We start from the raw sequence: 19,384 nt of genomic DNA on the forward strand, positions 1-19,384 counted from the left end.
CAAAGTAAGATCATTTTAAAAAAACACAAAAAAACTATTGTTAGAAAAGCGACTCACAGAATATAGATAACAAATAAACTCTGAAATCAGCAAATCTGATCGAACAAATGTTCAGAGTGAATATAATGCATGTTTTTGCTTTCAAATAGTTCATAGTCCTATCTGCGTATATTTGGAGTGATCTTCAACATATCATCACTATCCGTTAAGTAAAATAAAGCAATGCAACAATGGGTAGAGTATGTATACCATTCAATACACTATCTGTATAGAAAAGGGAAATACATACATACACACTTGCATATGTCTGCATAAACTAATATCTGGAAAGATAAAAAGAAACTGATACTAGGATTTAATGCTAGAAGAGAAAGTGGCTAACTGGGCAAGGAGCGGAGAAGAGACTTTTCTATCTATACTATTTTGTGCTGTTTAAATTCTATACTATATACATGTATTTATCATTCCAACTAATAATTTAAATAGGATAAAATAATTACTTAGAGGGCTTGTCTGTTGAAGACATTTTCAGATATGTACATTTTAGTGAATTAACACAAGAATTAAAATGCTCTGCTGTGAATCCTCCACTTTTTAGCTGTGTGGATCTCAGCTAATCACTTAACCTATCTGGACAGCAATTTTCCTCTTAAGGGCAGAGGGAAGCAAAGTGAGGCCCAGGGCCAATTCCATCCTGTCACCTATTTTTTTGTCAATAAAGTTTCATTGGAACAATCTATGCCCATTTGCTTACATACTGCCTACAGTTTCTTTCATAGAACAATGTCAGACTTGACCAGTTTTGACAGAGACCATATGCCCTGTAAAGCCAAAAATATTTACAAAAGTAAGTTATTTATTTCAGAGATGTACACCATACTCTGACATAAAGCCTAAATTCTAGATTTTGAAATTATAAATAAGAAACAAAGGAGGGGAGGCAGTGCGCTACACTGAAATTGATATAATGCTTTAAGACCACTGAAATAAAGCTCAAAATTCTCCAGTTTATAGTCCAATTTTTTCTTTAAGTGAAACTTAACCTCTATAGTTATTTTCTTTTAATCTCAGCTAACAAAGAAATACTTTAGCCAACTGTCTTCAAATATACATACTAAGGGGTTCCTTTGTTTTCTTACACTCTCAGTACCAGACACCACTTTGTAAATGATACTTGTCAATTTCAGTGGTACGTAATAATCCTTCAAATAGTGCCCAACAACGTTCTCTCTAGGCTCTACTGTGTGCAACCAACCAGAAAGGCCTCCTTCTTTCTATAAGGCATGTTAAGATCTCAAAATGTGTTGAAGCTGTTTCTACTAACAAGAATTGCAACTCACCGGCCAGCAACGGGGGACAAAGTCCAACAGGGTAACATATCCTTCCTACTAGGAATACTTGAACTAAAGGAACCATCACAAAGAGCCCAAATGCTCAAATGTAAAACTTGAACAAACCAATCATTCGATAATAAAGAACGCTGAGGAAAAACTCATGTAAAACTGATAATGAGAAGAATCGAAGATTTTAACACATTTATAAAATATAATATTTTAAAGGATTTAAGATAACAATGGTAAAGATAATGTTTCTGTTTTATGACGTAACTCAATATTTTATGTTAGATGACTTTTAAGACCTCATTTTCCATTTTGATCCTAGAGTAAACTAAATAGATTAACAACGGAAAGAAGTATGCTCCATTCAGTTCAACCAAACCTGAAATACCCTTTGTACTAGAAATTGTAACAGACGTTGAAGAGAACAAAGGGAAAAATAATCATGCAGACTGGATACCAAAGTAAGTATGATTCTGTTTTAAAGATTCAATTTAGGAATAATGTAGGAATGAGTAAAGGAAGAAGGAGATTAAATTCTCATCTTCCTTAGTACAAATTCAAGAGAAGAATAAAATTTTAAAAAATAAAAACAAAAACAAGAGTAGTAGTAACAACATGCTATTAATAAATTTAGAAGTAAAATGTCAGGAAAAGACAGCTAGAAAAGTTGCCTCAGGGAAGCAAGCAGCTCAAAGAAGAGAGATCAAAGTTAACTTGAGTTGCAAGGTAAGACAGAAGAGTGGGGGAAAAAGAAGGAGAACAAGAGAGAAAAGGACTCTAGACTATACTAGGATCGTGAAGGGCAACTCTGGCTGGACAAAGAGGCTTCTACTGGGGACCAGGTATGCCAAACAAAGTTTAGGTAACATCCTAAACACAAGTGACTCCATATTATGTTCTTATATGGGAGAGTGTCTCACCAAAAGCAGTATAACAAAACCACATACAGGGCAGAGTGACCAGAAACAGGAAAAACTCCAAGTCAGAAGACCCAGACAGGCAGAAGACCAGATATGAAGCTACAACAGCAAGGAGGCTTCACAGTTACAGAAGTTAATTTCGCCTTAGCACTCACATCTTGCCATATTCTTTAACCATAAATATTAAGCTATTATACTGCAACCTTATACAACTGCTAATAAAACCCTAAATGAAGTATATTATCACACTCTATTGAGAGGTCCTCAGATGCAAATTTAATATCACCACCTCCACTACTAGCGCAACCAAGCACCATTACAACCACCACCACATGTTAGGTTCTGTGCTAGCCACTTTACGTATGCTATCTTATTTAATCCTAAACCATCTTAAAAACAATCTCCATTCTACAAAAAAAAGCAAATCTAGGCTCAGTAATTTTAAGTAGAGAACTCTATTTGGTTCTTTCTTTGCCCTTGTCGCCTCCTGGACTTTCCTTCCTCTTACTCTCCTCTCATTTCTCATCCTACCTCATTCCCTAAAGGAAATTAATAAGAACTGCATAGGAACATTTTTATATGTTTTAAGAATGTCTCAGAACAGGGCTTTATACAAATGCCAACTCAGAAGAGAAATAATGAAGATCTTTCATGCCTTTAAATTTTTAAAAATACATTTAATGTTTATAAATTTGGGGGCTGAATCTATAAACATTAACACCTTAAAACAGTATACAGTACAAAGTCATTAATAAATCAGGAAAAATTCACATCAAACACTGGAATCACTGAGAAAATAGGTATCATTTCTTTAATCAATTAAGTAAAATATTGAAATGAAAGTCTCCTACCACAAAGTGAGTCAGCCCCAGAGGCTGAACAATCCCATTTTAATAGACAAACAATGTCAATCTAAATGAAGCACAGCCAACAGCAGGGCATCAAAGCCATGTGAAGTTTCCTCTTCAAACACTCCCCAGGTTCCTCTTCGGGTACTAACAAAGCAGCTCCTTCCAAACCAACACCGCTCTCCCTCCAAAGAGGAACAAGCATCAATTCAGAGGAAAGTATTAAAATCTGCTACAATACTAAGTTACCAAATGCAGGGACTGACAGTTTCCCTTTTGTTGTTGTTGTTTTTGTCTTTTGTTTTGACACAACTTTTAGCATGAGGGCGACTGAACCACAGAGGATAGCTAAAACTGACAGAAACCCCACCTCCAGTCTTACTGGCTTAAAGAACCAAAGGATTAGGTTTAAAAAAAACCCACCACGTCCAGGAAATGAGAAAGGAAACCCTGGAAAGAAGGAGTCAAAGATAAGAACTCTGCTCAAGTCTCTGGGTGAATTATGTGCCTGGCAGACCTAGCCCAGCTAAGACTAAATCAGTGCTTCTCAATCAGGGGCAATTTGGCCTCCCACGGGACATCTGGCAATATCTGAAGACATTCTGGGTTGTCACAACTGAAGGAGGAGGGTGCTACTGGCATCGTGTAGTTAGAGGCCAGGAATGGTGCCAAGCATGCTACAATGCACCAGACAGTCCCCTATAACAAACAATATCCAGCCCATAATGTCAGGAGTCCTGAGGTTGAGAAACTATAGGCTAACAACAGTCAAGAGATTTTACCTGCTACCCAACACAGGAAGCAAAGAGTTTGGAGTTTTGAGTACAACTAAAGTTAACTATCTGCTTAAAAAAAGCAAAAACAACTAAATCAATATTCTTCAGAGAAATATAACAGAATCCAGAGTCTTTATATCATTTACAATACCCAAAATATAATTCAAAATGATTTAGCAGATGAAGAAACAGCAAAACCTACCCCATAAACAAGAGAAAAGACAACCCAATGGAGATAATCCAGATATTTTATTTATTACCCAAGATTTTACAGCAATTATTGTAATTATGCTTAAGGACATAAAACAAAATGCGCTCATAATGAATAAGAAAAATAGAAAATCTCAAGTGAGAAATGGAAATGATAAAAAAGATCCAAGAGAAATTGTGGGAAAATTACCATATCAAAAATAATATACACATTAGCCAATTATTTTTAGTCTTAGTGCTTCTTTCAGACTCTGTCTTCTTTTATGTCCATGCCGTAATGATTTTCACTAAATCTTGACTATAATTACATCAAAACTAAATGGAGGTGAAAAGCATGATATCTTTTAAACAACCATTTATTAGAAAACCAATGGTTTACCTAAATGTGTCATGATAATATTATACCTTTTAGGATTAATAATCTACGTAGTAGAAATATATATTAGACTATAACAAGAAATTATAGATAATCTCAAGAGCCTCATATTTTTGAGCCATTCTAGAGAACTAATTTATGCTTAGTGTGGCTGAAATTTTCCAATTTAAAATTAAGAAAATGTCCCCCTATCTCCTTCACAAATAGTCTACAAAGTCTCATTTTGTAAATAATGACATAATAGATGTGTTAATGAAAAAAAAATAGTACTATAATAAAAATAGGAGCAGTCATTTCCCTTAGACATGTCTGTTTTTACCCTGCCATAAAAATTTCCCACATACTATTGATATGCCATGAGAAATTATGAGTGGAAATTACCTTCCAGGCATATATATTTTTATGCTTTTTCTAAACTCTAAGACACTTCAGCAAAGTACCTTGAATTAAGCTACATTTACAAGGCAGGAGACATATAAGTACTCAATTTAAAAAGCAGTTAATTTCCAGAGAATCAGTTTCATTAATCTATGAGAATAATCTAGTCGATATACTATGATATACTTCTATGGTGCTTAGACTAAGTCCATAAGGTTTACATGATCAGAGAGACATACTATGACTGACATCCTAAATGAGACAAGAGACATGACCAAATTGAACAGTACTTCCTTCACACTACCAAAACGTTAATAATTTGAACCTCTATTCATTCAGGTCCTGACCCTTTAGTTGACTTTTTTCCAACAAGGGAAGTGGCCTTGAGCTAAGACATCTTAAGCAAAGTTCAAATAGGTGGTCAGCTATGTTATAAAACTAAAGGACACGTCAAATTAACTCCCACTTGGTACCTAAAATTTCCTCTCCCCTCTTCCTAATATGACTATGAACATCATTACTGAAGTTAACACAATCTCTTTCTCCAGACATGTTCTTTAAAATTTTATACCCTTTGGAAGAATAATAGCAAATCCCTTGGATTGGTGGATAAAGGAGTTACTTTCTGTTTAAAGCAAAACCAAACACAATGAAGACAATATGCTCCTGGTGGTAGAGAAAGAAAGAAGTAAAAATACATACAGATACATATACGCATACACACACCCCCCTGACACACACACACACACGGAAAGAAAGAAGGAAAGAGATACATGTGGACATGTCTAGATTTAAAATTTTCCTAGAATCAGAGAATCTGGAAGATGAAAGACAAGGCAGCTAGAAATAATAAATGCTAAAACTAAAGTCCAGAGGGATTCAGTAAGTCCCACAAAGTCAAATAGTTAATGGAAGATCATCCATATTTCTGCATGGATGGTCTGGCCAACAAGGAGAGCTTTGTTTTCAGCTTAGTTTTAGTCCTCTATCAGGAATAAAAAAAGGAATTACAAAAATGATATTTACCCAACCTCTCTAGTATGTTAAAAACAAGGTATATCTCTTACTGTAAAGTGTTTCAAATCCTTCTTGAAAGCAGACAGTATATATTTAAATATATTTTATTTTAAAATAAGAAAATGAATTATTGATGTTGAGGATATAAGTTTTTATTGTATACTTCTTAGACCACCAATAGCAAAAATGAAAACTAAAAATTAATGGTGATAGTTTCTTTTTGGTTATTAAGGAAAAAGAAGAGAAAGAACAAAAAAAAAACAAAAAGGGCTACCTGGAAAACATATAGCTGTTTAACTGTCATCACCTCTGATTCAACTGGTCCTTCAATTTAACATTCTCTCTTCTATGCATCATGTTTATGAAAGTACAAAGCCTGGTATATGACAGACCCTTTTAAAAACCATAGAGAGTTATCACTTAATTTTACCACAGGCTCTTACTAAATGTTTGTCTCTTCCTTCCTACATGCAACAGATTTTCACTTTGCAGCTACCTGTAACAAATACAGCAAGAACTCTACATTCAGTATCTTCATTACAACTCCCATTTGTAACTCAAACTACTACAATCTGAAATTCACTCCAGTGAAGCTGCTCATGTTGTAGTCACCACGACTACATAACTGCCAAATGCAATAGCTCCTTTAGTATGCATTTTACATGGCCTCCATGGCACACACAGCTGACTGATCCCGAAACAATGCATGGTCTTAGCGACACCACTCCTCCTGGTCCTCATTGCCCATTGGCCTTTCTTAGTCTCCTTTGCGGATCCCCCTCCTCTGCCCGTCCTGTAAATGCTGACGCTCCCCAGGACCCTAACTCCATCCCTCTTCTCACTTTGCACAGTTTTCAAATATACTCAAGTGACGAAATATATAATATCTCTTGATATATGTTCCATCAGCTAAACTAGCAGAAAACGACTATATATTTTATAGATTTACCAAAAAAATGCTGTAAAACTATTATGCATGGTAAGTCCAAAGTGTTCCATTAATATTCTCTTATGGATTTCCCATAGCTAGTCCTTATTAACATATAAGTCACAAAAGGCACCACATATGCAAAGTAAATTTATGAGGAAAACTGAAAAGTTACCACTATAATCTTATTTTTCTGCACTAGGAAGAGACTCCCTTGACCTTTCACACTAGAAGTATCTGTTTACAAGTCAGCTTACCCTCTCCAGGAGGGATCTCTTTCCCTGTCTGTTCATCTTTGCATCTCTAGAAGGAAACACAGATGACTGGGCTAAAACAAGGAGAGGACAGGAAAGAGGAGGATGGGGAGAAAAGTGAGAGGGGAAAGAGAGGGGAGGGTGAGGAAACAGAGGGAAGGGAAATTTTAAAGTACTAAAAAATAGTCTCCTACATCCAAATATTTCATCAGTTATACAAAATCCATTTTTTACCATTAAAACCAAAAGGCATGGGTATTTCTTCAATATGTATGTTAGGTAGCATAAGAACATAAAAAAAGAAATAATTCTAGGGGCCGGCTCCGTGGCCGAGTGGTTAACTTTGCGCCCTCTGCTGCGGTGGCCCAGGGTTCAGATCCTGGGCGCAGACATGGCACCATTCGTCAGGCCACGCTGAGGTGGTGTCCCACGTCCCACAACTAGAAGGACCTGCAACCAAGATATACAACTACGTACAGAGGGGTTTGGGGAGACAAAGCAGGAAAAAAAAAAAAGAGAAAGAATTCTAGACTTAAGAGTAAAGTTCCAAATGAAACAGTATAAAAGCAGTCAAAATAAGGTTTTTCCAATTCTCTGTGCGTGCACATGCACACGTGTATCAGCTGACAGCACACACAAAAGTAATCAGAATATCTGAAAATATGTGAGGCTATCTGGAGTATCATCCAAGAGCAGGGCAGATTTGCCCATGAGGAAGAGATGGCTAATTAATCCAGAAGATGCACCAGCAACTTGGTCTTTGTGTTAACTCAGCTACTGTAACACCTGATACCAGAAAACATCAAAGGTCCAAACTGTTTGCTAAAAATGGCATTCAAAGACTAAAGAATATAGACTTCAAATTCTGAGGTAATCAAATGTGGGCTGCAACTAGATTAAAGTAGAAAACGAATACCTTTCCAATAGAAAGAACCTCTGTGATTTGAATAATTTCTAAATTATTTTAGAAGAATATATTTTTCACTGGTTTGTTTTTAATCATATTCTGGAAGCAAAGGCTTTTTCAAGTTCAACATACTTTAGAAACCAGCAATTCTGTTATGTTTGATGTTAGTTGTCACAATTCTGTGGGATAAAGCTGAAGTTTTCTTCCCCATTTAACACATTCCCAAGGATATGAGTAAGAAAAGACATCTTACTATAGGAAAAACATTATATGAATAAATTTATTTTATGTTTCTGGGCCTGCCTGGTCAAATACATATATATATATATACACACACACACACACACACACACACAATAACTTTTCTAAAATTATCCTTAGCATCATCTCTTATCAAATATTAACACCTTTTTAAGACTTCATGAGCAAATGGTTTCATTCTGCTATCAATACAGAGAGAAATTATAGCTCAAGAAATTATACGCTATTACTCCAACATGTGAAACCTATTCATCAATATATTCATTTGTCCCCACTATTGGGATAACTTTAGCTACATAAAATATGCAGTGTGTTAGGTTGTATTTTAAAATTATTGAACAAATGTATCATATGTTAGTATTACTTTATACTTAGAATACTATTCCTGAAAATATATTCCTTTTATTTGTATCTAATGGTGTCAAATAAGAGCATTCCTAAAAACATTAATTTGTACCTACAATTTGTTTAGCACTGGGCAGCAAATTTTCCTCTCCACTGGTCACTAAATTGATATGCACACAAAATTAAGATTAAAGAAAATTTATTTTTGGTTTTTCTCAACTAAATTATAAACTAGCCACGCAAATTATCTCATTTAATCTTCAGAATAACCTTCTAAGATAGTAATTACCAATATCAACTCAATAGCAGCAAAAAACGAAAGTTTTGAGTCCAGAAAAAACTACACAACTTGTCCAAAAGCAAGCAACTTGTAAAGAGAGATATGGGATGTGACCACACATCTTCTAATTCTAAATGCCCTCCTCCATAGCATCACCCTGTCCATCCAAAATGACTTCGCCACTAGGATCTTGTTCCAACATCCCAAAAGAGGTTCTATTTTCCACTCAGAGAATAAAAGTAGAAAAGTCATGACAACTAAAAAAGTTGACTATAGCAAATGCCAACTTTTTAAATTTAATCTTTGATTTAAAATTTTTCTAACTGTTAATGTCTTCTAAAATATTTTTTCAAAATCACTAACATTTCTACACTACAAGAAAACAAAGTTCTACATTCAATCATGAGTAGAAAGTCTAAAAATAATAAAATAATTCAATTTCATTCTCGGAAATCAATAGCCTCCTAGTCATACAAAATCAAATTTCCAAATATATTACAGGTATTATTTCATCTGGTTTGCTAAACTTAACAAGACTTTTGGGATCAAAATGAAGTGTAAAGATATACAAACTCTTCATAAAATAGATAACTACATTTGACTTTTAAACATTATTTTTTACTATTAAAATACCAATTTCTACTCCTTCAATTCCTATTTTATTTCTACATTTCCTCTTCAACCTCAAATTCCTATCAAATCAATCACACAAATGCCTGTTATGTGTTGACCAAAAGTTTTAGGACTGGCTCAGTTAGTCCACTGGTGACCAGCTGTGAGAATGCACACTAAGCATGGAGAGGCAAACTAAGAATGGTAAAGATCACTGTGGTAAAGTAGCTCTGTAGTTAACCATTCAGACTCATAAACACAAAAACCAAAACTTCAGCCACTAAGAAAACCTAAGTCCTCTGTAAATTTAAGGAGAACACTAAGATTAAAAAAAAAAAAAAAAAATCCGTGAGACATATGCATTAGGTTAAACCAAATATAAATAAAAGAAAAGAAATTCCTCTTCCATCAATCAGAGCACTTGTCAACAAAATCACGCTTTTGCACACCCACGCAAACTCAGACCTTCCTAAAAGCATTAGCACCCCTTTCAGGCAAACAAGAACATGCAGTCAGGTGTCGCTTAACGACCGGGATACTACACACCCAGGCTCTATGGTGCTAATCTCACGGGATCACCGTCGCATATGCGGGCTGTCATTGACTGAAACATCACTATGAGGAACATACTGTACATAATACCTACGTTTTATTGAAATAGAATTTTTTATAAATCCTAAAGGATTTTAAATGTACTAAAAAGGGAAAATATTACAAGGAATTTCATAGCGATTTGGCAAAAAAAAGCCATTCCCTAATTTGTCTGATTTGAAAAAAGAAATGCCAATTTTCATAAATTAGGTTTGGTTAATGAGGAGAATCCACAACCACTTCATCAAAGCTTTAAGAAATACAGGTTGGAGAGAAGGCTGCTAATTAACTCTCTGGTAGGAACAGGGAACTTAAGAAAGTAAAGGTTCCAAAAGAGACAGGAGTTCCAGTTGACATTCTGGCAAAGTACGTAAAAGATCTAAGCGCAAGCCTACCATATAAGGCTTCAAGAGCTCTTATTTGCATCCTGGAGCTGGGATCCCTAGCTTAGGACAAGTTCACAGACAGTAAAATAGGATCAAGACAGTGTACCCTGCTCTCCTGAAATGAAACAGTCTCCATCAACTTATGATACTAATTAGGTCTATGCTGTGTTCAGAGGTAAGTGAGGTAAATATTCAACTTTGAGGGTTTTGGGTTTTTTTGCTGAGGAAGATTCGCCCTTAGCTAACATCTGCCACCAATCTTCCTCTTTTCTTCTTTGGTTGAGGAAGATTAGCCCTGAGCTAACATCCATGCCAATCCTCCTCTATTCTGTTTGTGGGTCGCCACCACAGCACAGCTGACAAGTGGTATCTGTCTGCGCCTGGGATCCAAACCAGTGAACACGGGCCGTCAAAGCAGAGCACGCAAACTTCACCACCACACCACAGAGCTAGCCCTGAGGGTTTTGGTTTTTGATTCTTGTTTATTGATCTAAAACTCTATGCTTGTTTAATATTGAGGAATGCCTTTAAAGCCATGTTTATAATAAATGATGGTTAAAAGTTTAGGATTGTTTAGAGAAGAAATCCACGGTCCTGGTTTGACTACTGTCAAAGATGTGTTGACTGACTTTGAAAGCTCATCAATCAGTTCTATAAAAACTGTCACTACCTGAATTCACTTGACTGTTTTTAAAGTTATGCCATATAACTCTTTAAGGAAGAAAGATAAAGAAGGATAACAAAAACAACAAAATAGTACATTTCATTTCCTAATAGTGTGGTAATAATGGGCTTAGACATGGGTTATGGACAATCATCTTTCTAGTGCAATTTTTAATATTCCACAAAAATTTAATAATACAGTATTTAATAACATTATTAGAAAATAAATAAATAAGCTGCTTCTCCCACCCACCTCTTTCCCAAAGATAGTCATGGTCAAGTAAAAGAAATCAAAAAACAAGAGTGTTAAAATGACTCACCTTTTGTTGACGGGCTTTTCATCCTTTTCATAGGGTCGGACAAACCACTTCCCAATCCTAACGAAGTTCTTATCCATTAGGCACCTACAGTAATTACACCCAGAATTACTTTTACAGTTTTAATACAACTTAGCAAGTCACTGAGTCAACAATCACAGGTGAGATACACCATTGAAAATAAAAACATCACCAATTAAACTGTCAAAATGTTTTCTTATCACTTAAAATTTTTTTGTTATACTTACTGAAAGAACTTTCTGACTTCAGGCATACAGTTTTATGACATATTATTCCTGCACATGTAAAAAAATGAAGCAAAATTGATTGGTTGATCTATTCCTGAAATGTTTTACACTTCTCAATTACTTCAAATCCAATCACACTACTGCATTATTTTAATTCTTGTGTCATCAAGAATGGTGGGAATGCAGGCAGCATTTCTTAAGAGTACTTCAGAGATATTCTTCCAAGTCATTGCAAGCCATTTTGCAAGTTTTAATGCTGGCTCTTCCTTGCTTGGCATGTGATAGGCAATTCTTTAGTAAGCATCTCAGTAACAAAAACATAGCATAGCCTCTTCTACTAAGGTATTTTCCGTTAGTAGGTAAGCTAAAGCTCTTGGTTACGGCTTTGTAAGAAAACAAGGAATTGCAATAATTTCTTCAGTAACAAATATTTGCTTTCCTCCTAAGTTGTGCCTCACTTGTGTTTCCATGCCGTTTTGCGCACACTGTTTCAATGTCAAATCACAGAGTAACCTTTCTGAAGACATGTTAAGTGGCAATTAAACTCAACTCGTATAATACCAAAAATACACACAATTCAAATGAAGTGACAACAATATAGACAGCTATGACCAATTTCACTTGTGTGCAGGCAAATGACAACTATATCATAATTGTGATCTGGCCAATTGTGAGATGCCATCATCTGTAAGGAGTATGCCTGATTTTAAAAATATTCAAATATGAGAAAAAAGGTGCATACTGAAATTGATAAAATACAGTAATCACTAACATTATTCAATGAGATGACATATTTTGTAAGAAAAGCTGTAAGAAAGCTGGGTGTAATTCTACACAAGGTTCTACCTACCAGTGAAAGAGAAGAATAACAATTCTTTATTCAATATTCAGGTAATTCTGCACATGGCTTTTGCCTCTATCATTTCCACACCAACAAGGAGCATGGAAACAATTCAAGCCTTCACCCAACTCATTAGAGATTAGTTGGGTTAGTAAATGGCAATAGTTTTCTGTTGGCTACAATTTAACTCGCTATGGGCAGAGCCAATCTGGATCACTGTTACATCAAAAAGGCACTGTCATCAACTGGTTTTATTTTGATAATGAATTTCTACAACAATCTTCCTGTTTATAATGAAGGAAATCATTTTCAAAGCAACCTCATCTGTTTTCCTAAAATTGCTTTCAGAGTTCACTTGCTTTTCAGGTTAAAGACTATGTGACTCCATTAAAGGTAGAATATGAAATATGGAATACCCAAAAAGGTAAAAGTACCAAGCAGCAAAACTGAAAAAGTATCGCCACAGTTTATCCCCTATCAAAGACACTTAATTGTATTTTTTGCTAGACTACATACAGATATTTCCACTGAAAAGCTCCAGTGTTTGATATCAGGTTCCTTCCTTCAGTAACACCACCAATATCCAGTACTAGAATCACTACAACCACCATCATCACATTTGATTACCAGGCACAGCATATCATTTAATTCTTGTAAGAATTATAGGAGATAGATGTTACAATGTCAATTTTTTCTTTAAAGATTTTATTTTTTTCCTTTTTCTCCCCAAAGCCCACCAGTACATAGTTGTATATTCTTCGTTGTGGGTCCTTCTAGTTGTGGCTACAATGTCAATTTTTATACATGAAGCAGCTGAGGCGGAGTGAGAATGTCACCTAGACAAGGTCACACAGCTAATGAACAGCAGAACTGGGATTAAGCCCAGGTATATCTGATCACAGAGCCAAGACACTGAACTATTACCATAAATGGACTCCTATGCTATCATATTTCCTCAATTCTTTCCTCTTTCTTAAAATCCAGATGCATCCTGTTAATTGATGGGCCTATTTAACGTTTCTTTAATCTCCAAATGATGTTGTTAAATTGAAGGTATATCTGGTGATAATTCTTAGAAGAAAAGCAATAGGGCATGTAACAGGTACAGAATCACATCAAACACTAAACACTTCTACTGACATATCCTCCCTTAATAAATACCTCCCTTAATAAACATCACTGTAAATAAAGTATTCATTCCTTCATATATGTCTTGAAGGTCAGAATTCAAAAGAATCATTTATTCAGTAACAGAGAAAACAACAGGAATTTACAGTTTATGGATAGAAAAAAAATCCAAGGCTTGAGACAGTATAATATACAAGATAAACAGACAAAATCTCTCTGACTAAAGAGGACAATGTATAAAGTTTGTTTCAAAACCCTTGTCCTTCTATGAAGTAAAAGTCACAAATTCTATCTGCTGGTTTCATTCCAGAACAAAGAAACTTGGGGTTGAGGGGTGGAGGAGCAGCACTGAGCCAAGACCACTCAAGGACAAAGGCAAAAGGCAAAAAAGCTAAGGAAAACGCTATCTGAGAGTCTAACTCTCTGTGCTAATGGATCTCCTGGAGTTTCTGCTGTAGATCACACTTCTTTGTCAGGCAATGTCAACAAAAGGTTATCACTAATACACAGAACAGTCATGGAAACTACCGATCCTTCAATCTGAAACCATCTGGTTCCAAACGAGAGTCATAAATGACTTACGTGATTTTCAACTGCTAATTAGTTTCCATGTGCTCAGTGATTTCCTACTCATTGAAAGGAAAACATAAGAACACAGAATTGCACTGGATGAGGTAATGTTTTACTCAGTTTTCTAAGTAGTGGATTTGCAATTGCCTTATCTCTGCATAAGCGAGCAGTCACAGTCATGTCAGCAGTGATGTGGCAGAAAGTCAGCAAAGTCATCAAGTACCTTAGAGAAGGTTCGGACCAAATTAGTCAAGGTGCTGAGTACTGTACTCCCTTTCTCTGCCCTGCCCCTCAACCCAATAGAGAATTCACTGCTCAGTTAGATGTCAAGATGAGTAAGTATGAGGGGGAAGTTTCTTTTTACCCAAGAAACAGGTAAAAAGAAGTCAGCAATTATCAATATCAATTTCTATACTCTTCAATCACCTATGTCTCAACTTTGGCTGGTCCAAAAACCAAACTTCACTCACTTACACATACACACCCACACCCCCCCACACACACAACCAGGTAGCACAGAAAGTATTTCCACCTGCCGTTTTGTACTTTGCCCTGGAGGAAATGCGAGAAGAGGGGGTATGTTTTGCTAAGGAAGGCAGTTCTCCCACCTGACCGACACCTGGGACTATGCTGGCTCCACAGCACACTATACTGAGGTTCCAAGCCCTTGGTTCTCAATCACTCTGGGGTCATGATTCTATGGTAAAAATAATCTAATGGAAGTTATTACAGACTCTTTCTCCTGAAAAATGCGTGGAAGAGTAAAACATTGCATACAATTCCACAGGATTGGTGAACTCTCTGAAGCAGATCCTAGATTAAGAACTTCTGTACTAAATACTACCATTAATCACTATTAACCCTGCTTTGGCCTGGAATTCCTTTCTTGTCCCACTCTATCCCTTCCTCCTCTGACTTAATTCTGTTCATCTTTCCTATCCCAGATCAGCCTGCCCAGTACGCTAACATTTACATATCAGCACTTTCACCACTGAGTTGTAATGATTCATTTCTGTGGCTTCTTTCTCCTAAGAAACTATGCACAATTTAGGCGCAGGCACTGTATCTATCTTATTCACTGACAATATCGAACAAATATAAATGTCTGTTACATTCTATGCTTTATATTCTGCTCCATATTGTAGGTGCTCAATAAATATCTGAGAAATGAATGCTATACACCAAGGAGTATTTTCTTATTCAACTATAATACTGTTATTCTTCTTGTTTGTAACCACTAATCATGGACAGTGTCATACTGTTAATTTTCTTGTGTGTATGTGTGCTTGCTAGTGAGACACACAATGTTGGAGGAAAAAGATCTGCAGGTTTCACTTTTTTATAGCCCATCACCTCTCACTCCAGACTAAAATCACAGCACATACTCAACATGTAGGGAATCACATAAATACTAAAACTGTTCTGGAAGACCAGCACTTCTGCCCAGATGCTTTTATTATATGTGAAGAACAGAAATAAGGAAATCTTTTTAAGAGAGATAATTCTAAGATATAAAAATTAAAGAATATCAGAAACATAATTTTCCCTTTTTATACTCTATTAGCCTTTATTTTATTATTTTTGAGGGACAAAATTTATATTTAACTTGAAAAATAAACCTAGCAGACATACTCCATGCGCTGAAAATTACTTCAAATCAACATCATCAATAGTGCTAAGAATACATTACCAGTTAACCCCGGTTGTCTACTCAGTAACCCCAGTCACTATCATTGAGATTTTCAAAATCACCTTACTATTAAGGTATAATATAATTCTGTAAAGTAGTACAATATTATTTTGCAAGATCACTAAGTGATTCCAGATTTATAAAACGTTCCTTAAGCAACAGTTCTAGGAAAGAATTTCTCTTTAGAAATAATTCCCAGCCCCCTACCATCTCCCAGAAATCACTGTCTCAAGAAGAAAAGAAACAGCTGCTGAAAAATGAAAATGAAATCAGGTTTTGTGTGCATGTGCACACATAATGTTTCTGTGTCATGCCATATGGCTCTAAATAATTAACTACAAGAGAAACTTGACTGGGAAGTCGGCAAGCCCCAATCTCTAATCCGAAAGCCACGGGCAGACCTCATGTATGATTACAAGAGCAACAGCAGTAGCCACAGCCTAACTCAGCAAGCCACTTCCCAGATGGGATAGTTGAGAAGTTTAGAAGGGAGCCACAAGTGGCTCTCGCTCCTTCGGTGTCACTCTAATTAGGTAGGTATGACAGTTTTCACAGACTAAAAAGTCCAAGGATGGTGTTCCTCTACCACACCCTTAACCAAACTGTACCTTAATGTTACCACCTAGTTAAGGAGCTGCTCAGATAGACTAAACTGTATACAAACAAGTTCATACCGGAGTAGCCTCGCCAGCATCAAAGCCTTTACCTTACCACTCCAATCTATATCAAACACATACGCAAAGAGGTCTCCCTCCTAGAAACTGCAGTGCTCCCAATTCCCAACCAAATAAAAGAAACCGCTATGATGTAGGGGCTAAAAAGTCTCTTTCACCTGCTCCCTTCTATCTTCATGACTTTGGGCTCCTACTGTGCCTGAGGTGATGCTATGTCCTCTGGCCAAGCAAACTCTATTATTTCCATCCTTTCCAAAATCTCGGTAAGGTTAGCTTTTTGGTACACTAAGCCTCACCTGAAACATCAATTCTAATGCAATTCCAAACAACCATAGCTCTCCTCTAGTTCCACACTTTTAGTGTCTAATCCCATTCTCCAACCACAAAACCAAAAAATTTAATTTTTTAAAAATTTAAAGTCTTGATCCTTTCCCTGTCCTAAAAACACTAAATACATATAGAAATATAAACTGATTAATTTTAATTTTAGGGTGAATATGTTTCTCTCTAGACATTTATAGTTAGTTATCTACTTTCATTCACTTGTGTCTATAACGTTTGTAGCGTCTCTTCCTTTAAAGTATATGCCCCTTGGTCTAAAGATTCATTTTCTTCCTTCCTTTAGAGAACTGCACACTGTCACAATTCAATAAAATAGGGATTTACTGATTACTCATTTCCTGCTCCTGTTATCACATTATACCCAAGAACTCTCAATGTTGCAATGTGTTCTATCATCATTTCTTCAACTAGGGCTATACCTACCACCATGCTCTACTGAATATATTTATTATTTTGAAATCTTTGGGCCACCACATTCAAGAACAGTGCTCATTTGCCCTCTGAGGATCACCTCTATTGGATCGCAATACAGGACATTGAAAGCTAGTAATTTATAAATATGTTACACTCATACACTGCATAATGACAGTTCAGTCAACAGCGGACTCCATTGCAACAGTGCTCCCCTAAGATTAGTACCACAGAGCCTCGGTGTGTAGTACACTATACCATCTAGGTTTGTGTAAGTGCACTCTATGATGCCTGCACAATGACAATCACATAATGAAGCATTTCTCAGAACGTATCCCCCTCGTTAAGAGACACATGGCTGTGTGGTTATCCTAATTATAATTCTAATTTTCTTCATGTTATTTTTACTGTACTTTTCCAAATAAGTATCTTCACTCTAAACACCAACTCTTTGGCAAACCAAGAAGCCTTGGGCCAAAGGCAACTGTACAGCTGTGTTATGAACTAACGTGGGGTGAATATGCTGACAATCCATGAGGAAAGCAGCACCAGTGGACTACTCTGAAGAGTCATTATGTTTCACACATGTAAAATATCCACAGATTAAAGTCTCCCTAAGAGAGCAAGGACAGGACAGAGCAAAACAGCTTCAAAAGACCCATGTAATCTATTGTGCACAAATCAATGATTTGTATTTTAGAGGAAAAAAATCTTTTCATCAAAATCAGCTTATGTGGGGCAACAAAAGACCCCGAATTGCTAAAGCAATCCTGAGTAAGAAGAACAAAGTTGGAGGCATCACAATCCCTGATTTCAAAACATACTACAAAGCTACAGTAATCAAAACAGCATGGTACTGGTACAAAAACAGGTGCACAGATCAATGGAACAGAATTGAAAGCTCAGAAATAAAACCACACATCTATGGACAGCTAATCTTCAACAACGGAGCTGAGGGCCTACAATGGAGAAAAGAAAGTCTCTTCAACAAATGGTGCTGGGAAAACTGGACAGCCACATGTAAAAGAATGAAAATTGACCATTCTTTTTCACCATTCACAAAAATAAACTCAAAATGGATCAAAGACCTAAAGATTAGGCCTGAAACAATAAGTCTTCTAAAAGAGAATATAAGCAGTACAGTCTGACATCAGTTTCAAAAGAATCTTTTCGGACACCACAACTCCTCAGATGAGGGAAACAATAGAAAGAATAAACAAACGGGATTTCATCAGACTAAAGAGCTACTTCAAGGCAAAGGAAAACAGAATTGAAACAAAAAAAACAGCCCACTAATTGGGAAAAAATATTTACAAGCTACTTATCCGACAAAGGGTTAATCTCCATAATATATAAAGAACTCACACAGCTCAACAACAAAGAATCAAAAACCCGATCAAAAAATGGGCAGGAGACATGAACAGACATTTCTCCAAAGAGGATAGAAGGATGGCCAATAGACACATGAAAAGATGCTCATCATCACTAATCATCAGGGAAATGCAAATCAAAACTACACTAAGATATCACCTTACACCCATTAGATTGGCAAAAATACCCAAAACCAAGAGTGACAAATGTTGGAGAGGTTGTGGAGAAAAAGGGACCCTCATACACTGTTGGTGGGAATGCAAACTGGTGCAGCCACTATGGAAAACAGTATGGAGATTTCTCAAAAAGTTAAAAATAGAAATACCTTATGACCCAGCCATCCCACTACTGGGTATCTATCCTAAGAACCTGAAATCAGCAATTCAAGAGTCCCATGCACCCCTATGTTCATCGCAGCATTATTTACAATAGCCAAGATGTGGAACCAACCTAAGTGCCCAGCAACTGATGACTGGATAAAGAAGATATGGTATATATACACAATGGAATACTACTCAACCATAAAAAAGGACAAAATCATCCCATTCGCAACAACATGGATGGACCTTGAGGGTATTATGTTAAGCGAAATAAGCCAGACAGAGAAAGACGAACTCTGTATGACTCCACTCATAGGTGGAAGTTAACATATAGACAAGGAGAACTGATCGGTGGTTACCAGGGGAAAGGGGGGGGTGGG

General features: G+C 36.2%; 1 protein-coding gene across 3 annotated transcripts in view; it reads right to left on the minus strand.

Annotated features, from left to right (window-relative positions):
• The window catches only part of MED13L (mediator complex subunit 13L), a 282,020-nt gene that overhangs the window by 113,105 nt on the left and 149,531 nt on the right, over nucleotides 1–19,384 (minus strand). For all 3 annotated transcript variants that reach the window (XR_011505365.1, XM_044775813.2, XM_044775814.2), the window contains exon 4: nucleotides 11,413–11,496. Coding sequence is in view for 2 of the 3 variants with exons in the window: in XM_044775813.2 (XP_044631748.2) it covers nucleotides 11,413–11,496 (84 nt within the window). In the remaining variant the exon portion in view is untranslated. The remainder of the gene's footprint in view (nucleotides 1–11,412; nucleotides 11,497–19,384) is intronic.

The sequence above is a fragment of the Equus asinus genome, chromosome 8, assembly GCF_041296235.1.
Source record: "Equus asinus isolate D_3611 breed Donkey chromosome 8, EquAss-T2T_v2, whole genome shotgun sequence".
Classification (NCBI taxonomy): Eukaryota; Metazoa; Chordata; class Mammalia; order Perissodactyla; family Equidae; genus Equus; species Equus asinus.